The 24,057-nt window shown below is 41.2% G+C and overlaps 3 protein-coding genes across 3 annotated transcripts; 2 read left to right on the top strand and 1 right to left on the bottom strand.

The window, feature by feature from the left end:
- Window positions 1-2,308: 2,308 nt before the first annotated feature.
- On the top strand, window positions 2,309-7,813 carry LOC113508223. The gene has a single exon (XM_026891177.1). The coding sequence runs from the start codon at window positions 2,309-2,311 to the stop codon at window positions 7,811-7,813; it is 5,505 nt and encodes a 1,834-aa protein (XP_026746978.1).
- Window positions 7,814-10,032: 2,219 nt separating this feature from the next.
- Window positions 10,033-12,096, top strand: LOC113508220 (putative nuclease HARBI1). The gene is made up of 6 exons (XM_026891174.1): window positions 10,033-10,469; window positions 10,547-10,727; window positions 10,855-11,045; window positions 11,154-11,289; window positions 11,401-11,542; window positions 11,673-12,096. The coding sequence occupies exons 3-6, from the start codon at window positions 10,909-10,911 to the stop codon at window positions 12,089-12,091; spliced, it is 834 nt and encodes a 277-aa protein (XP_026746975.1). The 5' UTR covers window positions 10,033-10,469; window positions 10,547-10,727; window positions 10,855-10,908; the 3' UTR covers window positions 12,092-12,096.
- Window positions 12,097-13,036: 940 nt separating this feature from the next.
- LOC113508219 lies at window positions 13,037-15,733 on the bottom strand. Its single transcript, XM_026891173.1, has 3 exons — window positions 15,572-15,733; window positions 14,152-14,284; window positions 13,037-13,228 (listed from the first exon to the last, which is right to left on the bottom strand). The coding sequence occupies exons 1-3, from the start codon at window positions 15,619-15,621 to the stop codon at window positions 13,058-13,060; spliced, it is 354 nt and encodes a 117-aa protein (XP_026746974.1). The 5' UTR covers window positions 15,622-15,733; the 3' UTR covers window positions 13,037-13,057.
- Window positions 15,734-24,057: the final 8,324 nt, after the last annotated feature.

The raw sequence follows: 24,057 nt of genomic DNA, 5'->3' as shown, positions 1-24,057 counted from the left end.
AGTATCTCTGTCTGTCTGTCCGTCTCGCTTTCACGCCAAAACTACTGAACCGATTGCAATGAAATTTGGTACATAGATTGTCAAGAGCCTGAGGAAGGACATAGGCTACTTTTCATCTGGAAAAAGGGTTGTACTTAGTAAGGTCCAAAAGTTTCCAGTCTACCCGCATTGGATTAATCAAAGATATCAAACTAGCTTGACATTGAATAACTAGACTTTTATCGACATACCCACGACTATAAGTATTAGTATATTTCATTTATATGCAAAGATAGTCGACAGAAAATTCGAAATGGATAAGATTGAGTATCGACCCCTGATTAAATTTTTGATTAAATCAGATGTTGTATACGGACAATCCTTTCCGTCATATTCCACCATAAAAGAATGGGCGAAACAGTTCCGTTTAGGAAGACAATCAATTGAAGATGAAGCCCGCCCAGGACGTTCGTCCGAGGCCATTACTGATGAAAACATTCAATTTGTCGAGGAGACAGTACTGAAAGACCGGCGGTTGAAGACAAAAGAATTAGCAAGTATGACGGGACTTTCGAACACAACTGTGCTTAGAACCCTACATGAGCATTTGGGTATGAATAAGGTCCGTGCAAGGTGGGTCCTAAAACTTATTTCTGCTGTTCAGAAGCAAGAACGTGTAAGTGCTGTGCTCAATTTTTATCCTTGTGTGAAGGCCGACGGAAAGATGTTTTGGATTAAATTGTAACAGGAGGTGAAACTATGGTTCTTTATCATGATGCTTTGTCTAAAAAGGAATCGATGGAGTGGCGTCGTCCCAGCTCACCGCGGCCCAAAAAAGCCAAGGAGCCTAAGTCACAAAAAAAGATCATGGCCAGAATGTTTTGGGATTCCGAAGGAATTTTACTAGCGGATTTTAAAGAACGCAACACAACTGTAACGGGCGAGTACTACGCTTCCTTCCTACATCAATTGCGAGATATCAAAAAAGAACGTCGAGGGAAACTGTCGCGAGGAGTGTTGCTGCTTCATGACAAAGCGCCGGTCCACACATCGGGTGTTTCCAAGGCCGCCATCAAAGAATGAGGTTTCACTGAGCTCGACCATCCACCTCATAGTCCCGACTTGGCCCCAAGCGATTATTATTTATTTTCAAAATTGAAATCCGACTTGCGAGGAGAAAGTTAGAAAAAAGTTTAAAACGGATGAAGAGATGAAGCCCGCGGTTTTAGCACACTTTGAAGATAAAACTTCAGACTATTTTTTTAAAGGAATTGAAATGTCAATAAAGCGATGCGAAAAGTGTATTGAAATTAAGGGGGACGATTTATCCTTCATTTTATAGTTCAGGCCGGAAACTTTTTACCTTACTACTTTACTGTTACGGACGCCGAGTTGATTTAACTCAAGCATAGTTTGTAAATATTACACTAGATGGCGCTGCCGGTGAACAAATTGTAAATCGGGCTTCACCGGCAACAAGGACTACTTTTACTAGATATAAAATTGATTAAGTTGTTTTAAAACCTTATTGAAAGTAGGATAACTATAAATTGTATAGATTAAGTAACGAGAGTTTGCATACGGCACGAATTTTAGAAGTCAGAATGAATCCGGCTCTCTGATTGGTTGCCGGGGCCGTATGGAAATTCAAGCGTCCTGATTGGCCGTTGTCGCCTATAAAAGGAGGCCTCAGAGCGGTCAAGGACAGTCACTCGCAAGAGTAGCTCAAGGACAGTCACTCGCAAGAGTAGCTCAAGGACAGTCACTCGCAAGAGTAGCTCAAGGACAGTCGCTCGCATTAGTAACTCATGGTAGTAGCTAACGAGCAGTCTTTCACAGAAGTCGACGATCGTCGTTCCCTGTGAATAGACTTCAAGGCAGTCGCTCGCGTTAGTCGCTCATGGTAGCCTCTATCGAGCAGTCATTCACAGAAGTCGACGATTGTCGTTCCCTGTGAATAGACCCTAAGGCAGTCGCTCGCGTTAGTCGCTCATGGTAGCCTCTATCGAGCAGTCGTTCACAGACGTCGACGATCAGTCGTTTCCTGTGAATGGACCCCAATCACTCGAAACTTGTGCAATAAATGTATACTGGATAACGTATGAGTTTTATTGAAGAATAAGAACAAGAAAGAAAACCGAAACAGAAACCTTCAAAATATACAGTCCACTAGCTCCACAACAGTCTTTTCTGGTCCTTCGAGCCGGATCCGAGGTTTGAAGAATCTGCGACTGGGAGCACGAAGAAGTCCGAACCGGTTACGACCTGCAATTCTACGTGCGTCGAGAACTTTCCAACAAGTCACTGTGCCAGCCATTTACGGAACAAAATGGTCGTCACCCGCAGTCAAAGTGACTTGGCTGAGTTGGAAGAGCAACGGCGGGCCCTAGAACGAAGGGACGAAGAATTGCTGGTGTCAGTTCGTCGCCGGGAAGCGGAACGAATCGAACGGGAGCGCTTACGACGAGTGTCGCTTAACCCTCCGGCGTCGCCACAGGCGGAGAGTATGACCGGACCTACGACGACCACGCACGTCGCGACGGCGGGACCATCGTCTGAGCGACGACCTACCCGATCGCCGCCGCGGTCAGTGAGGTCCACCACCAGTGCGACGACGCGGCTACGGCTAGCCGAATTGGAGGCAGCAGAAAAGTTGGCGAACATTCGCCGAAAGGAACTGGAACTCGAGGCAGACTTAGTGAAGAAGAGATTGGCTGCCGAGGTATCAGTGATCCAAGATGATCAAGAAAGCATTCACGATCCAATGCAGGAAGAATGCCAGCAATATAGAGTGGGTCAGTGGCTACGCACCAACCCTCTTGAGTCACGGGGGGAGGGGGGCCGTGACACAGAAACTCGCGAGGAACGAATGCAACAGCGTTCCGACGCGCCGCACCGAAGGTCACCTACGCCGACTAAGGCGAGGAATAGTATCGAGCAGCTAGCAGCGACACTTGAGAAGATGGCTAGACCACGAATACGCCATACAGACCTTCCCACTTTCTCCGGTGCCGTCAGCGAGTGGCTGCCGTTCAAAGCAGCCTACTACGACACAACGAAAATGTACTGTGTGTCGCCATCAGAGAACCTGCAGCGGTTGAGAAGTTGCCTCAAGGGAGAGGCGAGAGAAGCTGTGGCAGCACTTCTGCACGCGGCCACCGAACCTGACACCATAATTAAAACATTGGAGCAGTGCTTCGGCCGACCAGAAGTAATAATAGACAAGGCGCTGGAAGAAATGAAGAAAATGCCAAAGCCAAGTGCATCGGCCAGCGATCTAAATAGCTTCGCTATAAAAGTACAGAACACGATCTGCGTACTTAATACCATAGACAGAAGAGGTTATCTGTACAACCCTTTACTAACAAGGGAAATACTCGAAAAGCTGAGTCCACATCTGCGATCACGGTGGTGCGACTTCGCCTGCGACAACGAAGGCGCAGCAGAGCCCGAGGTCGTGCTGTTGTCGCGATTCTTGATGCGCGAGGCGGACAGGGCGTTACGTTATACTTACGCCCCGCCGACCAGTACCGCCCCTGCAACAGCAAGAAAGGAGACCAGGCCAGCCGTGACGTGGAAGAAGAAAACAAACGCGGTCTACAGTACGAGCGAAGAAGACTATCAATGCCCCTGCTGCAGACAGACTCACGTGCTGACTCAGTGCCCGAAGTACAAGGCGATGAACGTTAATCAACGCTGGGAAATTGTAAAGCTACATAAAATTTGTTTCAAGTGCGCCCAACGCAAGCACAGGCGCATCAATTGCAAGGCAAGGTCGTGCGGTGTAGACCAGTGCCGCCGACCTCATCATGTTACCTTACACCAAGAGAGAGCAGAGTCACCCGAGGACAAGTCGGTGACTCAAAGAACACCCACGGAGCCTGCGGACAAGGAGGCGGTCATGTCAGTGGCTACCCGAACAGCCACCGGCCCAAAGACCGTTATGCTGAAGATGTGTCCGGTAGTCATCGCGGGTCCACGGGGGGAGGTGAAAACACTCGCGCTCTTCGACGAGGGAGCCACCGTTACTCTCATCGATGAGGACCTGGCCACGAGCATCGGCGCTGAAGGTTCGATGCTCCCATTACGTATCCAGGGGGTCAACATGTCCTCGCAGGAGCAGAAAAGTCGAATCGTCGAAGTACGAGTGAAGGGCGTAAGAAAGGACAGCGCGTCGCATAAGCTTCATGCGCGAACCATGAAGAACCTGAAGCTTCACCGACAGTCGATTCCCGACACCGTCCTAGAGTACGAACACCTGCGTGACCTCCCTAAGAACGAAGTATGCTATGAACTGACACGCCCAGGACTTCTAGTGGGGACAGACCACTCAGAGCTCTCGGGACACAATGCACTCCCCATTGTGTCCCGAGAGCTCCGAGTCGGCGGGCCGAATCAACCAGCGGCATCACGTACGCAACTCGGCTGGGTGATACACGGGACGGCGCCGAGAAAAGCCATCACCGTGAACCAAGACAATGTGCTACACATTGTTGATTACGATCAGCAGCTTCACGACTTGGTGGAAGCACATTTTAAAATAGAAGCGCTCGGCGTCAAAAAAGGACCACGCGTGCGCGAGACCGACCAACGAGCAACCGCTATAGTCAAGAAAACTATTAAGAAGATCGACGGTGGCTACGAGGTCGGACTGCCGTGGAAATACGATGACGTCACCATGCCACCGAGTTATAACGCCGCGCTGCGCCGACTGAAGGCGATTGAAAAGAAGATGGACGCCGCGCCTGACTTCGCCGAGCAATACAGCACGCAAATAAATAATTTGCTAGAAAAAGGATACGCAGTGCCATGCGATGGTACAGAAGTAAGAAGCGCCGTTTGCTGGTACCTACCTCACTTCGCTGTGAAGAATCCGAATAAGCCAGGCAAGCAACGGCTAGTGTTCGACGCTGCGGCGAGAAGCCACGGCGTGTGCTTGAACGATAGGCTTCTGGAAGGCCCGGACTTGTTGCTGTCACTCCCGGGAATAATATACAGGTTCCGGGAGAAGGCGATAGCCGTCACCGCCGACATACAGGAAATGTTCCTGCGCATTAAGATCCGACCGGAAGACCAACCGGCGCAGCAATTCCTGTGGCGAGGCGACAACAGAACAGAGCCTCCGCGCCGTTACAAGATGACCAGCATGATTTTCGGCGCGGCCAGCTCACCATATATGGCTCACTACGTGCGTGATTATAACGCAGACATGCACAAGACTGAATACCCACGTGCATTGGATGCCATAAAAAGGAGCCATTATATGGACGACTTAGTTATCAGTTATGACACCGCAGAGGAAGCAACGAAAGCGATAGAAGAGATACGTAAGGTACACGCAGTCGCCGGTTTCACTCTGCGAGGATGGAGCGCCAGCGACGCGACAGTACTGACCGACGTACCACAAGAGCTGCGCGCCGCCACACCTACGCAGCTGGGAGGAGAAGGCACGACGAATAAAATACTCGGACTGTACTGGTGCGCCGCACGGGACGAGCTCGGCTTCAACACGGCCATGAACCGAGTTCCGTCCGCCGTACGAGATCGAATACGTGCGCCGACCAAACGAGAAGCACTCAGCGCCGTGATGTCGATCTACGACCCTCTCGGACTGCTGAGCCACTACACCGTCCGAGCGAAGATAGTCCTCCAGAGTTTGTGGCGCCTTCAAATCACCTGGGACGAGCCGATACCGGAGGGAGAGAACGAGCTCTTCGCAGCATGGCTTGCTCAACTCGGAACTATCGCACAAATCCGACTGCCCAGGTGCTACGCCCCGAGAAAATATGAAGACCTAGAATTACACGTTCTATGTGACGCAAGCGAACAGGCTTACGCGACCGTCGCCTATTGGCGACATGAAAACTGTAACGGAACCGTGAGCGTCGTGTTAGTCGCCGCCAAGGCTAAAGTGGCACCGAAGAGGACGCAGACGATTCCTAGGCTGGAGCTGCAAGCAGCAGTCATCGGAGCTAGACTCGCCGATACCATTCGTAAGGAACACCGAATAAGAATAACCCGAACAGTGTATTGGACAGACTCCTCTACAGTAGTACATTGGATTCAAAACGACGCGCGACGCTACACGCCATTCGTCGCGCACCGGCTGGGTGAGATCAGTGAGCTTACCGCTAAGGAGGAGTGGCGTTGGCTACCTACAGACCTCAACGTAGCCGACGACGCCACACGACTTACCAACGCGCCGATCTGCGCGACCGACCGATGGTTCATGGGCCCCGGCTTTCTACACCTGCCAGAAGAGCAATGGCCCCAGAAAGGACCATGCGATGAAGAACAGGACCAGGAGGTGTTACATATCACCGACGGTCCAACGACCGAGAGCTGGCTACCCGATCCTGCCCGCTTCTCGAAATACGAGACGTTAGTGAGGGCCACAGCGAGAGTGCTGGCGTTCACTGACATCTGCCGACGGAGAGCGACGAAGTTGGAACACCGTCATATCCAACGCGCCGAGACCGAGCTAATACGGCGAGCTCAAGAAGATAGCTTCGGGGACGAGCTAAACAGAATACGATCGGCTCGACCGCTCGCCAGAGGAAGTCGCTTATACAAGCTAGACCCCGTGCTTGAAGACGGAGTCATGCGAGTGAGGGGCCGGATTGAAGCCTCCCTCGCGCCGACAGAGACCAAGCGACCTGTCATATTGGACGGCCGCCATCCGCTGACCAAGTTGTTGGTAGAGAAGGAGCACTGCGCTGCAGGCCACGCAAATAGAGAGCGCGTGACGAACGACTTGCGTCAGCGCTACTGGATAATTCATATTAGACCCACAGTACGCGCCGTGGAGAGGAGCTGTGCGTTCTGCAGACGGCGTCGAGCTACGCCACGAACGCCAGCCACAGGAGACCTGCCACGCGCCCGCCTTGACCCTTTCCACCGCCCGTTCACCAACTGCGGAGTGGACTACTTCGGGCCCATGATGGTCAAGGTGGGGCGCCGCCGAGAGAAGAGATGGGGTGCACTCTTCACGTGCCTTACCTGCCGCGCTGTACACCTCGAACTCGTCGCGTCGCTGTCCACCGACTCGGCCATCATGGCGCTGAGACGAATGGCTGCGCGACGAGGCTGGCCTCGACTAATGTACAGCGACAACGCAACCAACTTCCGTGGGGCCGACCAAGAGCTGCGCATCGCCTACGCCGAGTGGGCGCCTGCCTTGCGAGACGAGGGACTGCTGCATCGGATGGAGTGGCGCTTCATTCCTCCTGGTGCGCCCAACCAAGGCGGTGCTTGGGAGCGTATGGTACGCTCTGTGAAAACCGCGCTGAGTGTGACGCTCCGCGAGAAGGCGCCGGCAGAGGAAGTGTTGCTGACCCTGCTGACCGAGGCCGAGTTTTCGATCAACGCTCGACCTCTAACTCATGTCAGCGTGAACCCAAGCGATCCGGAAGCGCTGACACCGAACCACTTCCTGTTGGGCTCGTCGGGCGGACTGCCGACGACGGGACCCTGCAACGAAGCCGACCGAAGGACCTGGCGAGTCAGCCAGGCGCTCGCCGACCACTTTTGGAGGAGATGGGTTCACGAGTATCTTCCCACTCTGATCCCACGCGGCGAGCCACGAAACAACGCACGACCCGTACAGACCGGCGACGTAGTCCTCATCGTCGACAGCACGTTGCCACGTAACACGTGGCCGATGGGAGTCGTCGAGCGTACGCACAGCGGACCGGACGGCAGCATCAGAGTCGTCGAGGTGCGGACGAGGACCGGGACTTTCCGACGCCCCGTCGGGAAACTCGTCGTCCTGCTGAAGAAGGAAGAGGCTACGCAGGCTGCGCCGGGGGGAGAGCTGTTACGGACGCCGAGTTGATTTAACTCAAGCATAGTTTGTAAATATTACACTAGATGGCGCTGCCGGTGAACAAATTGTAAATCGGGCTTCACCGGCAACAAGGACTACTTTTACTAGATATAAAATTGATTAAGTTGTTTTAAAACCTTATTGAAAGTAGGATAACTATAAATTGTATAGATTAAGTAACGAGAGTTTGCATACGGCACGAATTTTAGAAGTCAGAATGAATCCGGCTCTCTGATTGGTTGCCGGGGCCGTATGGAAATTCAAGCGTCCTGATTGGCCGTTGTCGCCTATAAAAGGAGGCCTCAGAGCGGTCAAGGACAGTCACTCGCAAGAGTAGCTCAAGGACAGTCACTCGCAAGAGTAGCTCAAGGACAGTCACTCGCAAGAGTAGCTCAAGGACAGTCGCTCGCATTAGTAACTCATGGTAGTAGCTAACGAGCAGTCTTTCACAGAAGTCGACGATCGTCGTTCCCTGTGAATAGACTTCAAGGCAGTCGCTCGCGTTAGTCGCTCATGGTAGCCTCTATCGAGCAGTCATTCACAGAAGTCGACGATTGTCGTTCCCTGTGAATAGACCCTAAGGCAGTCGCTCGCGTTAGTCGCTCATGGTAGCCTCTATCGAGCAGTCGTTCACAGACGTCGACGATCAGTCGTTTCCTGTGAATGGACCCCAATCACTCGAAACTTGTGCAATAAATGTATACTGGATAACGTATGAGTTTTATTGAAGAATAAGAACAAGAAAGAAAACCGAAACAGAAACCTTCAAAATATACAGTCCACTAGCTCCACAACATTTACCTTACTTAGGTACAACCCTTTTCCAGTTGAAAAGTAGCCTATGTCCTTCCTCAGGCTCTAAACAATCTATGTATCAAATTTCATTGCGATTGGTTCAGTAGTTTTGGCGTGAAAGCGATACAGACAGACGGAGATACTTTCACATTTATAATAATATGATTAAGTATGGAAGTATGGATTGAACTCATAGAGATGTACTTTACTCATCACTAAGAAAACCATAACATTAACTTGTGTTACATTACGAGTATATTTTTTGTAAATAATAATAATAATAATAAATCTTTATTTAAAGTAACAAGACTCAATGGGTTAGTAACAATATTAACTTAATTCTATGTTAGTAATGCACAATTTATGGGTATGTAATAAAATAACAACATTTATTACTGAACCGTTACTTCATTATTCCCGATGAAATCCTGGAGCAACGATTCAATATATGGCTATCCAGCCTAACCGCAATCATGCCCAGGATGCTATTGGAGCTGGCCCGCACCCGGCGCACCAGAGATGCACATCTTTTTCTTATCATGGCATAGAAACAATCCACTCTCATTTCAGCGAACATAGCCGATGCGCTACAGTAGCGAATCGTACTAGACGCGAAGGGCGCTGTGCGATTTTTGGGTAAAATTTACCCACAGGCTGCAGGTGTAGAATGAGGTGAAGTAGGCTCTAAAGAGTGTAATTTTTACATCCTTAGAGGCCCTCGCAAACCTGCGGACAATCATATTAGCCCTCACCGACAGCGCCCTTCGCTCCCGTTCAATGTCATCATCATCTGCCATGGTAGATGTCAACACATGCCCAAGGTACTTGAATTGGTACTCTAGTTAAGGACACACCCCTTAGTCTGACAGGAGGTATCGTTTCTAAGGGATTTCCACCATTAAAGACCATTACGACACTCTTTTTTACATTATACATGAGACTGTGTGCTTCGGCAAAGGCCTCACAGGTGCTAACTAGTCTCCTTAGACCACATATTGAGGCACTGAGCAGCATCATGTCATCAGCATAACTTAAGTTGTTTACGCATATTCCATCAATATAGCATCCGACTCTGGTGCTGCTCAACTCCACAATCAGTTGGTCAACGTACACATTGAACAGTGTAGGAGAACTTAGTCCCCCTTGTCTGACTCCACACTCCAGTCCATAAGGACTAGAATACGACCCAGCCCATCCAACGCAGTTGATCTGGTTCCCATACCAATATTTAAGAATGTTAATCACTTCTAATGGTACCTGGGTGTCATTAAGTTTTTTTCCAGAGAATATCGTAGGAAACCAGATCAAAAGCACTCGACAGGTCAAGGAAGCATGCGTAAACAGTTGTTCTGCGGTCTGTGTAGTATTTCAGAGCGTGCTTAAGTCCCAATATAGCATTTTTTGTAGACAGGCCTGTACCCCTAGCACGAACATCTTGCGAAAAGTATTCGTATCGTTAACGTGAGCGTTTTGTATGGAAACATGAACAGCGCCTCTAGTGTGCGTAATATGAACTAAATTTGTGAGCACGAACATAAGTCAAGTAAGTTTCGTATCGTATTCGTAACGTAACTATCGTAACCTTGAGTCGTTTGTATGGAGATAGGAAGCACGAAGGTATAAATTGACGTATCGTATCGTGATTGTCGAAGGCTGGCTTGCGAGTTTTACGAAAGTTTATTCACTTTAAATTTGACAGTGACAAAACTTTCGTCAGAGTTTCTTGGAAGATTTAAATAGTAATTAAGTGATTGTGTGACCGAATTTTGCTGAAAAATGCTTAGATTAACAAGAAGCACCCATCGACGTTGTACCATTATCTTGCGGCGCGATTGATTGTTGAAAGTGGAAATGTACGAAGAGAAACTAGGTGAGTCATCTACTACAATACTTTATGTAGATAAATAGAAAATAAGTTGGTTTATTAATGTACTATTGTAATGTCAGAGAAATCTCGAGGAGAGCTCTCCTCAGAAAAAATATAGCCAATATTAACGTGCAATATCTAAGCGATACAGAATTTAGAAATAGATTTCGTCTCAGTAAGGAAGCATTTTTGCATTTATGTCGCGAATTAAGGGTCAAATCTAGTCTAAGACCAAGTAAAAGGATCAGCCTGGAACATAAAGTAAGTGTAGTAAATACTTGAATTTACCCAAAATTTTAACCAATAGGTACATTTTTATGGGTGCTCTACATATTTAATGGATATAATATTTTTTAAACACATATTCATTTATTATTTGTATTTCTAGGTACTGTGTGCTTTATCATTTTATGCTACAGGCTCCTACCAAAGAATAGTAGGAATGGCTAAATGTTTAGGGCAAACCACAGTTAGTAAATATGTGAGACAGGTTACTGACGCCCTTGTAACCCCCTCAATATTAAATTACTTTATAAAATTTCCTGCGACGCTAGAGCAGCGTAATATTATAAAAAACAAGTAAGTAGTAATCAAATTATAATAACTAAGTTTGCACAAATTGAGTGGACTGTATTGAATAGCGAAATTAAATAATAGATTAAATTACAAAAAATCCTTTATTTACAGATTTTATACAAAATTTGGCATCCCTGGAGTAATAGGATGCATAGATGGGTCTCATTTTCATATATTCACTCCAAAAAGAGACATTGAGCATTTATTTTATTGCAGAAAGCATTTCTACTCACTGAATGTGCAAATGGTGAGATATTAAATTTTAATATACCTCACTCAGCACCGATGGCCTAACAATTAATTAATTACAATAATTATGTTGTACAGTTGCATCTTCATCCACATTTTTACATTTCAGATATGTGACAGTGAATGCCGAATTATTAATGTTAATGCAAAATATGGAGGTGCTACCCACGACGCATTTATTTGGGAAAATAGTCAAGCCAATAGATATATCCAGGACATAAATAAAAATAATGAACAAGTTTGGTTTTTAGGTAGGTAAAAATGTATTAACCAATTAGAAAAAGATATGTTGCAAAATACTTAGGGCAGCAGGCAAGTTCCAGTAATTAAAATTTACAGATTTTTTTTAATAACTTATTCTTTAAATAAAAAAAAATCCAGGTGATTCTGGATATCCACAGAGGCCTTGGATGATGACACCAATCCCAGATGCTGCTGAAGGTACGCCAGAGGCAAAATATAATACCATCCATGGGAAAGCCAGAGTTGTAATAGAAAATACATTTGGTAGACTTAAAAATAGGTGGAGATGCCTTTGTAAGGACCGGACATTACACTACACCCCCGAAAGATGTGCAACTATAATTATGGCATGTAGCGTTCTACACAACTTAGCGATAGATTTTATGGTGCCCGATCCTGAAGAAGATGTCATAGATTCTTTAGAATTAGGAATATCAGCAGTTTCTTCAGAAGAACCTCTTCGCGACCATGGTTCTAGAGATGATTTGATTCGCGGTAGAACACTAAGACAAATATTAGTGGATAGAATCAATAGACTACACATTGTTAATAATTAATTTAATTTTGCATTTTTTAGGTTTTGTGTTACCATATGTCATAAGAGAATAATTGTATGAGAACTCTGTCTGTACTATTTTTTCTTTATTTGTAATTTTAAACTCATTGCACAGAGTGTTAGGTCTTAGCTAATTGTTTTTTGTTTGTATTTTCGTGTTGTTACTTTTAAGCTCTATATTGTATTTTATAGAACGGTGTTGTCGCTAAGAGACTGTACATGTGCTGTTATTTTAATTTGAATTTTTGACGGTCATAAAGAGCTGTTTTGCAGCCAAGTTTTAGTAAATGGTTTTTGAATGTAGAAATGGTTTTTCTTTTGTGATAAATTAAAATTTCCAGATACTATTCCACTATTTAATAAAAAGTATTTCTCTATGAAATATAATTAAAAGACCTTAAAATAATATATTGTCTAAGTTATTTATTAAGCTAATCTTTATCTACATACACAAATAAAACTTAATAACAATAAACAAACAAAACAATAAGCCTAACCAAATAACTTACTATTAGTTGCATATTTGGCGAAACAAATAATGTCCGATTTTATTCACTTTTATTCGCCAAATATGCATCCAATACCTTCAAAGCTTCAAAAAAAAAATCCAGCCATTTAGCTTGCAACTGCAGCTCTACATCACGCTGTCTAATCCTCTCTCTTTCTAATTCTTCCGCAACTCGATCACGCTCTCTTTCATACTGCCTTGCGGACCCCTCACACTCCTTAAATACTTTTAAAATTTCATCGTCGGCTTTCTTCTTTTTCTTCGGCGGCTTCCAATGTGTGTCCATTGAAGCTATTGAAGGTGGTAGTGGATGCGCGGGAGGTGGAGGTGGAGCGATTGAGCGTTGGCTACTTGTTCCCGGAGTATTCTAAGTATCTGGCAAAATGATGGGCATTTAGGTAGTTATCTCGACTTAATGTGTTAGTTTTAATGATTGAATTATAATTCATTTAGTACTAGTTATTTCAAACTCAAAAGGTAATCTAAAGTATTTAAATTAAAAATATACCAACCGTCAGCAACGGGTGTTAGTTTTATAGGTATGTCATCAACAATAACTTCATTTATTGTTTTTGTGTTTGTTTCTTGTAGATGAGTACCTGACAAGCTCTCTTCCTCCTCAACATCAACCTAATTTTCATAAAAAAATTACATTAGGGAACACACATCATATGTTTCAAAGCAGTGCTAACTACTACTTATGTTTATTTTTTTATCAAAAGTCTGCTCTTGAGGATAATCAATAATGCAGATAACATCAAACTTCAAGAGACTAACAAGCATCATAATTCAAATAAATAATGTGGCAAAAACAAAAGCATGAGATTAAGTCATGCACCACTGCAAAAGAATTTTAAGTGTAACTATACTAACAAAAAAGAGCTTAAGTGGTGACCCTTTTTTGTTATTCTGGGGATTTATAAAGAGGTAGGTCCTTCTCATAGAGAAAACTTTTGACCACATTCAGTCCCGTTTAGGAATATCATATTTACATAATTCTTCAATGGTTACCAAGCTTATTGTATTTCTATGAAAATATACTATATGTACAGTCATGAGCAATATGATGAGTACACAATCCAAAAGTTGAACACTTGACTTATATCAGTCTGAGGTAAAAACTATAATTTTAGTAACTATTTAAATAAACATAATTATCTTTGCTTGTGACTGTATAATTATGTGCATCAAAAATTGAAACTAAACTCATTTTAAATGTTACAAAGAAAAATTATTAATCACACCTGTATGAAGCCAGCTTCTTGTATGGGCATTCCAGTAGCAGCCTGCACCCCAATTATATTCATAGCCCTGGTTTCTAAGTCGGTTAATGTTAATTGAAGCGCAGGCCCACCACCTGTACCATGAGCTGACCTATTTATTTTGGCCCACTTTCGTTTCACGTTGTTTTTGAAATCACTCCAAACCTTAATATGAATAAAAAACACCACACCAATAATAGAGAAGGATGCCCAACGCCAACATAAAATGCATGCAATGAATTTCTACTTGTGAGATGAAACTATAACCATGGATAAAGATTTGAGACATACCTTTCGCCACTTTTCCTCTGTTCTAGAGTCGCCTGTGCCATCACTATTGAGCATATCCGACAGCTCCTTCCATTTTAGCTGTACGTAGTGTCTCCCACGAGGGCCTCCGCTGGGTTTAGACAAGTCTCCATGCCTATAATAATTTAAATAATTTTATAATTAAACGACTGTCTCCCATTCTATCTGGTATACACTTAATTTTAGACCTACATAAATATCATAAATTAAATACATACCCCATGGAAGTTTATTTCAATTTGATTCAAATTTGTTAAAGAACTATCAATTTAGCTTACCATTTTTTATGACCCAATTGTATAAATACACTACCTTTTGATTCATAATAATATGTATATTTAAATTTTCCATTAAAATATCATTTATCAACTGGTATGTTTACAATAACATAAAATAAAAAAAATAAAATAAAAATAACCTTTATTGCAACCAAAACACACATACACAATAATCTTAAACCGATAATACAATTCCACAAGCACTGGTCTGAGTGAACACTAACGTCTAAACTAGGCCGAGCCTGTATCTTAGACGCTAGTACTTCCCATGAAACAACACACGAACATGTACATTACTCCGTTATTTCAACAGTAGTTTTTACTTTAATCGAATATTCTTAATTAACTTAATCATACAAACTTTTACAATTTGTATTTGTGGGTAAAAATATAAAAACAAGTTCTTTATAACTTAATCATAGTACAGTGAGGAGTTATTTTAACAACCTGTATTTTTCAATAATACCGTCATTTTTACAACAAACACACAAACAACGTATATTGAACACAAAGACTATGAACTTCGGCACATTTATTTTTAATACAATAATGAGTAAGATAGTTACATGAGTAAGTATATGAAATGCGAATGTTTGAATTAAATATTAGTAGATAAATTTAAAGTAATTTTGCTATTATAAAAATTATTTGCTATTATTAAAATATTTAAAAAAAATATTATTATATGTTTTTTTTTAATATTAGAAGAGCATGAATTTGTTTTGATACAATAAATGTTACTAAAGTACCTAATACAAAGAAAAAGGTTAAATTTTAGGAAAACAGTTTATGCTTATGTATTTGTAGGTAAAAAATATGTATGCTCAAAAGTTCACAATAGTGTATATTCCAACTTTATTTGATTGGCAAAAATATATTGATTGATAATTATGTATACTGATTTAACTATAGTGATAGTTTGCCAACATCCTAGCGCATGAGTATTGTAATTTTTATTTAAAAGGAAAACTAAGGTATTTAAAGGTATGCTGGGTCTGGGTACAGAATTTCGATAAATTAAATCACTTTAGAGTTACGAGTAAGTTTTCCACATCTTCATACGTTTGTGATTGCAGCCATTTCATTAAAGTTTTTTTACAACATATTAAATGAAATTTACTTACTTTTCCATGAATTCCACCATAATTGTGTATTGTGGGTGGCTGGTTCTCATTTTCTAAACTTCAGTGGTTTTGTAACTGCGATTGTAAACCTCGTTAACACTTTTAGATGTAAAGTAATACGAGTTTTAACTTCAAAACAAAGTTGTCCTTGAATGAGCTTCGCGGCACAAATGTCATGTCGTTCGTTTAGGAACACAGTTTCAAAATAAACAAAGTTTCAGTATTATATTAATTAAATACACCATTTATTTTAAATTAATATTAACTTTTATTACTGGTTCGTTGTAAGGCATCAATATTTAATGGTTTTAAAGTTTTAAAGGCAGTGAAATCACTACGAACAAAATACGTTATAGTTTTTTAACGAAACGTTCAATCAATTTTACGATCCTTCGTTCAATGTTGTCCCTCCTTACTTACGTTAGTATGACGTCACTATCGAAATCGTATCGAGGTCTCGATAGTCTCGATACTCAATCTCGCTCCTATTAGTCGCAGCGTAATGTTATATAGCCTATAGCCTTCCGTGATAAATGGTCTATTCAACACAAAAAGAATTTTTCAAATCGAACCAGTAGTTCCTGAGATTAGCGCGTTCAAACAAACAAACAAACAAACTCTTCAGCTTTATATATTAGTATAGAAGTATAGATATAGATATAGATAACAAAAACTTAATAATAAACTTACTAACTAAATAATATTAAAAACATTATATAAACTGGTGAAGTACGCTTACAAAAGTACACAAATATTTATGTTATCTTGCAGAAAATCTGATACGGAGTAGTAAGATTTCTGTATCAGGAAATTAGTTAAATATTTTTTAAATAATCTTACAGGCTCTTCTTTTATATTATTTGGCAATTTGTTATAAATTACAGGTGCTATACCAATAATTTTTTTATTTAATAATGCGGTTTTATATGTACCTGTATGAAGCAGATATTTATATTGCGATCTTAAGCTGACTGTTCTATTCCTGGTTTCGTTTAATGTAGGAAATAAATGAGAGTTAATTTTAACAAATAAACATACTTTGAAAATATATATGCATGGGAAAGTCATTAAATTATACAATCTGAAAAAAGGTAGACAACTGTCCGTTATTTTAATGTTGAAGATGGATCTTATACAGCGTTTTTGGGCTTTGAAGACTGCGTCCCTTTCGCTGCAGTTGCCCCAGAATATTACAGCAAATCTTAGTACAGAAGCTACTAACCCATGGTAGGCAATCAAAACAGTTTTCACATTTACTTTTTTAGATAGGTTAAATAGTACATAGGCAGATGAACTTAATTTCTGACATATGTGATCAGCATGTGTCTTCCATGTCAGTTGGCTGTCTATATGAATACCTAAAAATTTTGTTTTATTTACCTCTTCAATAGATGTTCCTTTAAAATGAATATTTAGGGTATCAGGGAGTGATCTTTGATGAAAGTGCATTATTTTGGTCTTATTTATATTTATCAAAAGGTTGTTATTATTTAACCAGTTGATTATAGTTTTTAGTGTATTATTGACATCATCTTCATATGATTCTTTTTTTATACATTTTATTAGTGCTGTGCTATCGTCTGCAAATAGGATCATTGGATGGTTGACGTGACGTGGGAGGTCGTTGATGTACACCAAAAATAAAAGAGGTCCTAATACACTTCCCTGAGGTACACCGTATTTAATTATTCTGGAAGACGATACGTATTTTTCTTCAAATTTGGAATTACTACAAACATTTAAAATTTCAGTATATTGTTGACGACCACAAAGATATGACTGGATTAAACTAAGGACGTTGCCTCTGATACCATAGGCGTTAAGTTTTTTCAATAGTAAATCATGGCTCACCCGATCAAAGGCTTTAGACATATCCGTATATATTGAACATATAGGGATTTTTTTATCTACATTTATCATTACTTGTTTTATTAAATTAAAAATGGCCATATTAATACTTGTGTTTTTTCTAAAACCGTGTTGCTCTTCACAGAGTAAATTGTATTTTGTTAGAAAATTATAAATAGCTCTATATATTATTTTTTCAATAACTTTAGAGAAGATAGGAATAAGTGTTATTGGTCTATAATTAGTCATGTCTTTTCTACAGCCAGATTTGTATATTGGTTTAACTATAACTGATTTCAATTTTTTTGGGAAGATACCAGCTGTAATACTGCTATTAATAATATGGCTAAGAGGTTCAGCAATTACATTTGAAACAAATTTTATGGTTTGTGTTGGAATACCATCATAACCAGTACTTTTTGTGTTTTTAAGGGATTTTATAACGCTTATTACATCCTGAGGTGTTACTGGGGGCATGAACATAGAGTGTGGATTATTTTGTATCATAGGTTTATACTCATTTGAAGTTCTAGGAATTTCTGATACTTGGTCAATAAAGAAATTATTAAAATTTTCTGCAATTTGTTTAGGATTAGTTATTGTTACGTTGTGGTTTGTTATTTGTGAAATAGGTTCTGGGATTTTTTTGTGATTATTAATTATTTGCCAAGAGGTTTTAGATTTATTTTTAGAATTGTTTATGAGATAGTTATTTTGAACTCTTTGGGTTAACTTAATGATTTTTCTAAATTTCTTTGTATATATTTTTAGAGTTAATTTATTCTCGTCTGTAGGTCTTTTTCGTCTTTGCCATAAAAGTTGACGTTGTCGTTTACTACAAATTCGAATACCTTTAGATACCCATTTTATAGGATTATCCGAGCGGACAATGACTGATTTCTGTGGGAAGCATAAGTTAAATATAAGTTAAAATGTATCAATGAAGTTATCATAAGCTTGATTAGGATCTTCGCTGCTAAAAGTGTCCGCGAAGGATAAATTTTGCAGATGTTTATAAAAAAAATTTAAATTGTATTGTGATGTGTCTCTTATAATTTTACGCCAGAATTTAAGATGAGTAGTTTTGTTTACTTTAATGTTAATTAGCTGGGCAGTGTGGTCCGAGAGGGCTAAATCTATTACGTCAAATTTACATTTTTGTTTTAGGTTGTGAGCGAAATTGTCCAGGCAAGCGTTACTGACAAGCCTCGTCGGTTGATTAATTACAAGCTTTAAATTATAATTCAATAGAAAGCATTCAAATTTCTTTGACATATTAGTTTTTTTCAATATATCTATATTAAAATCACCACATATTATAACTTTATTTTTATTACTTTTGCATGTTTTTCTCAATATTAGCTCCATGTTTTCGTAGAAATTATTAATGTTCGTTATAATAGGTGGTCTATATATGCAAATTATAACAATATTATGTTTAATCAATTGTATGGCACAGCATTCAATGACTCCTGGTATAGATAATTTCACAATGTCTGGGAGTTCTTTGTATTCATGTCCTCTCTTAACCAATATTAAAGCGCCTCCACGTTTACTGTTTTTTCTAGAGAAACTTGTTGCTAAATTATAATTAGGGATATGTAATACTTTCTCATGCCCAGACATTATAAAATGTTCTGTGATACACAATATATCTATATCAATATTATTGTTCAACAATAATTCTTGAATATGGACAGTCATCTCATCAATTTTGTTAAGAAGACCAGCAATGTTTTGGTGCATTATACATAAGTTATTAAAGAAAAAAATCTTGGTTTGTAGACAATTTAGTATCATATGCATTTAGATTTATTTTTGTAATATTGTCATTTATTAAATTTTGTAGGTTACACATAATATTTTTCATTCCAAAATTTTTTAGCCTTCCATTGAATCTTGAGAACATGCTGTAATCATAAGTTAATTCTAGATTAGAATCTAGCAACATTGCATAGTTATGTGTATTAATATCTAAGTACAGTAAATTAGCAAAAATTTCAACTCTCCAGTTAAAAAAACAGAGGAGTAATTGCTTAGTTTGTAAGTTGATGAACAGAGTATTAAATTAGTGTATTGTATCTCTAATAGCGAGTTTCTTATTTCCATTACAAGATTTAAATAATTTTTGGTACTAGAGAAGTCATTTTCACCTATTAATATAACACAGTAATCGTTTTTAGATAAGTTTCTAATTTTTGAGTTTAAGTTGTTAACCAGCTGAAGTACTCCGCATTCTGGATAGATGTGGTGGCAAATCTCTGTGTTTTTAAAAGTGTCTTGTGCGATGGAAAATACTTTGTTGGTGGAATTTGAGCTTATTATGCATATTTTTTTCTTCGGTGATTGTTTATTGATGTCATCATTTGTATCTGGTTTTCTAGTCCTTTGTGTTGTCTTTAGTTCCGAGCTGTCTTGCTGAGTATTAGGTGTTTGGTTTGTCTTCGTTTGCGGACTCTTGATGCGTGAGGAATTTGTTACTTTATTTTTCTTTTTGCGTGAAACTGTCTCCGTAACTTTATTTAGTGGTTGACATAAGCTAAGTTCTGATTTTAACTCTAAAACATTTGTTTTCAATTCTTGGTTTTCTGTAGACAGAGTACTAATTTTTTCTTGAGCCGAAATTAATTTCGAGCTAAGCTGTTCAATTTCATTCTTAAGTTCTTGTATTATAGTAATTTCTTCACAAGATATGTTTGGTAGACTGCTAGTGCTACCATCTAGTTCTGATCCATCAGAACTAATATTATGAGTCTCTGTCAGGGATTTGTTTTTCGATTTACGAAATGTTATATTTTCGAAGAAGTTTAGATTCATTTTGGCAAATGTTTATTTGGAATTTAAAACTTTGAAAAAGACAAATTCGATGAGGTGATTTGAACTCAGAGCATTCCTCGTTCAAGGCAACGTTGTTGAATAATGGGCTATGAAGTGTATAACATTGTGAACGAAATAGGGAAATAGTATCCAAATTGTATTTTTATTTTTTTATTTTTATTTGTTGTTGCGCTCGACCGTAATTTGAATTTTACGGTTGACTAAAAATTATGTAAACAAAAAGGAAAATTTTTGTTTCTTGCACTTTTATGGTTCTCACTGTTGTTAATTTATAAATTGCTTAAGAATTGCTTAACTGAGAACGCACAATTCGCGTGTTTCTTAATGTTATGTTATTGTTATCACTTAATTCCATTATTATTTATATTTATTTATTTCCATTGTATTCAATATTTTTCTCTTGGTGAAAAATCTGTGCGTAACGAAACGTAGCTCAAAAGCCACGAGTCCAAAACACAAAATTAAGTTTTTGAACGAATATTGTTCTGTCAAGTTGCCGTATTCGATCTGTGATTGGTGAATGTTGAAGGACGATCTTTGTTTACTTTATGAAAATATTTCAAAATGTTATTCGCAACTGTTAGTTTATTTTTATAATAGTAAATAATTGTGTTTTTGGCTTTATTAAGTAGAAATATCGAATCAATTGTATAATATAGCGTAAGAAGCTTTCAATTCACTTAATGTTTTCACTTATAAGTTTAGTTTATTGTAGTATTTCACCGATATAAACACACTATGAGTTGTTATTGTTTTTAGGTCAACAGTTAATTGTTTTGTTAGATAACATTTACACTTGAGTTTTTGCACACCCTTAGTCCATAGAAACGTTTTTAACACACTTAAACTATTTTATTACTTAATTACATTACTCAGAGCAGTGTTCCGGCCGAACGTTACGTTCCGTTTTTTTTTTGGAAATAGGGCAGGTACAAATAATAACTTATATCTTCTAACCACGCGGACGAAGTTGCGGGCAACAGCTAGTTACTCGCTAAAACCCACTACATATCGAACCAATACGCCCTTTTAAGTAGTAAGGTCCAAAAGTCCAAAAGTCCGACCTGATCTATAAAATGAAGGATAAATCGTATAATAATAATAATAATAAACCCCTCGGGGCTAGTCGTTCTCTCTCTCCATGGGAATAACGCAAGACCAGAGAGCCAGAGGCTATTAGTATGCTTTTTCAAACCTTGAGATTTAAAAAAAAGAAAATGTATCTGAAGGTCTATGTAGGAGCATACATCCGCAGGGCAGCTTGTGGCGAGCTGTTTGTGAGTAGCGACACAACGGAACCTGGGGACTTATGGGGACTCCCAGCTCTTTCTTGCCTTAACTGGCTGGCTATAGAGGGGTCGCTAGAACTATATGCTCGGGGGTGGAAGTGTCTAATGGCGTAATAACGAGGAAACCCGCTCCGGGTCTGTGACCCGCGATGGTGAAATCGGTGTCGTACCTCTCTACACCCCTAGCCGCTCGCACTGGTGTTGCCCACCTGCTGTCAATCGTGACCGTATCATAGGGGGGCCATCTAGTGAGCGGCGAGTCACCGCCTGCCAATCCGAATTATCTAAGGAACTGGTCAACATAACATGTGTCATTATATAATAGCCTAATTATTTTTACATATATATTGCAATAGTTTTGCATCTACTTTGGATTCTTTATGTCTGTTCTCCCATAGAGCGGAGGTGAATGATCCCTAGTAGATGCCCCTTCACACTATAGATTAAAGTTCTCAAGAACGCACGTTGGACCTGTGTCCCTGTTGCCAGCGAGTGGACTGTATTTGTTGGTTGGTCCGTTGGTCCAATGGGTTCGGACCGAGCACTGGCGGGATACAAAGAAGCAGGGGTTCAACGCAGTAAAAGAAATTGTGTAGTACTTACATAGTTCTTTATTCTCCCCAGTATTTCTAGGCTTCCTAGTCTTCCAAGGTTCCTTTCCGGATGCTTACTGGATGTGGAATGCCTAACCGCCGGGAGGGCCCTCTATTTATAGTGACTGCCCACCAATCACGGGGGCGCGTATTTGGCGCCAGCCAATCATGGCGTGCCGCGTTCCCGCGCTGGCCAGCAAGAAACCCTTCCAGAGGCTTATCCCGGCAGTTAGGCGTCCCTTACAAATGTTCTAGACCTTTTTACCCTATTTAACCCTATCCTTATACCTTTATTTACATAAAATAATGTCTTAAAATAAAGATAATTGCAAAAACCCGCACCTTAATCATGTCAACAACATGGTGCTGCCCCCTGTGACAGAATCGGTAACTAAAAAGTGAATTTTATGTAGGTACTTTTAAAACTAATCTACGTGCGTCGCCACCTACCGAGAGTTAGTTACAACAAATTCTAAATAATTGCGGGTACTTATGAAACAACTCCTATCAATAATTGTTTCTAAATAAAACCTATTTCTAGGTTTTTCAGGGTTAAATAGTATATGGACAACACTTAGGTAACTAAATCTTAGTTCTTAACCATAGTCTAAGTCCCTAGCACATATCATATAGTCTTAAACATTTGCAAACAAACCTTAACATAACATAAACAATGTTTCAAATATATACCTACGTACACCTATAACTGATTGCAAACGTAAACAAACTCATTAACTTTAAGAAACTTGAAACGTTAGTCAAACAAAAACTATTACATACTGAAATTAGGTGTACGTAGTTGTCATCGTCGCTAACAGTCCCCGTTCACGCCTTTAAAAAGGACCGGGTCTCTTCTCATGAAGTTAACCCGTGAATAAAAAGAGATACAATAATAATAATAGCAATAATAAACGTTTATTCTCTGAACACAAATTACAAATTACAAGCCGCCTCGTAGGAGATTGTCCGGTACCCGCGAACGACTCTGACGGCCATCGCCCTCTGCGGTTTACGCAGAATGGCGAGTGTGCCGGCCATCAGGTCCATCGCCCACACAGGGGCCCCATACAGGGCCATGGACCGCACGATTCCCACATACAACTGCCTACAGGCGGTGCTCGGGCCCCCCATGTTGGGAAGCAGCGTTGAGAGCGCGCCCGCCGCGCCCATCAGCTTGGGTGCCAGGCGCCGGAAGTGGGGTCCGAATTCCCATCGGCTGTCGAGCACCAATCCCAGGTACTTCATGGTGGACTCGACAGCTATCCGGGCCCCACTGACCACGATGTGTGATCCCGGCGCCGGCGCACGTCGGGGGCCATGAAACACCATGGCCTCTGACTTATTCAGGGCCACTTCTAGGCCTAGGCGCCGGATGCGGTTCACCACCTGTGACACCGCAGCCGTGGCTATCAACGCCGCTTCCCTGTGCGAGCTCCCCCGGGCTGTGACCAGCGTGTCGTCCGCGTAACACGTCAAGTCGGCGCCCGACGGGAGCTCGCCTCTCAGCACCCAGTCGTAGCCGATGTTCCACAGGAGCGGCCCCAAAACCGATCCCTGCGGAACACCGCACGACATAAGGTGCCGACCAGCACCGCCTCGTCCCTGATAGGTGACGCACCTATCCTCCAGATAAGCCCCTTTTTTTTTTGTTTAGGCGGGGGAATCCTCATGGACACCCACTCCCTCGGGGGAGGAAATGGGTAGTGTCAGACTTTTACTGACTAAACCTGAACCGCCGTGCTACGTCATCCGCGTTTTTGTGTCGGTGTATGGCAATGCGTTGCTATCCTTCATACACCGCGGGCTTCCACCGGCCAGTAATGTGGGCCGGTAGGTCAATTTCTTGTGTTGTGTGGAGGCCGACGTGTAAAGAGCGTCGGCCTCCTCGCCTCATATTGGGACCGCATCCATAGCACCG

Source organism: Trichoplusia ni, unplaced genomic scaffold (assembly GCF_003590095.1).
Source record: "Trichoplusia ni isolate ovarian cell line Hi5 unplaced genomic scaffold, tn1 tig00004132, whole genome shotgun sequence".
Classification (NCBI taxonomy): Eukaryota; Metazoa; Arthropoda; class Insecta; order Lepidoptera; family Noctuidae; genus Trichoplusia; species Trichoplusia ni.
Note: the sequence above shows the minus strand (reverse complement) of the source record. Positions and strands in the feature narration are given on the sequence as shown.

Excerpts from the sequence above, each read along its gene's own strand:
- LOC113508223 (XM_026891177.1), top strand. The coding sequence starts at position 2,309 with ATGGTCGTCACCCGCAGTCAAAGTGACTTGGCTGAGTTGGAAGAGCAA.
- LOC113508220 (XM_026891174.1), top strand. The coding sequence starts at position 10,909 with ATGGCTAAATGTTTAGGGCAAACCACAGTTAGTAAATATGTGAGACAG. Across the intron at positions 11,290-11,400 it reads ACTCACTGAATGTGCAAATG|ATATGTGACAGTGAATGCCG; the intron begins GTGAGATATTAA and ends TTTACATTTCAG. Across the intron at positions 11,543-11,672 it reads TGAACAAGTTTGGTTTTTAG|GTGATTCTGGATATCCACAG; the intron begins GTAGGTAAAAAT and ends AAAAAAATCCAG.
- LOC113508219 (XM_026891173.1), bottom strand. The coding sequence starts at position 15,621 with ATGAGAACCAGCCACCCACAATACACAATTATGGTGGAATTCATGGAA. Across the intron at positions 14,285-15,571 it reads ATGGTGGAATTCATGGAAAA|GCATGGAGACTTGTCTAAAC; the intron begins GTAAGTAAATTT and ends AAATTATTATAG. Across the intron at positions 13,229-14,151 it reads CAGAGGAAAAGTGGCGAAAG|GTTGATGTTGAGGAGGAAGA; the intron begins GTATGTCTCAAA and ends TATGAAAATTAG.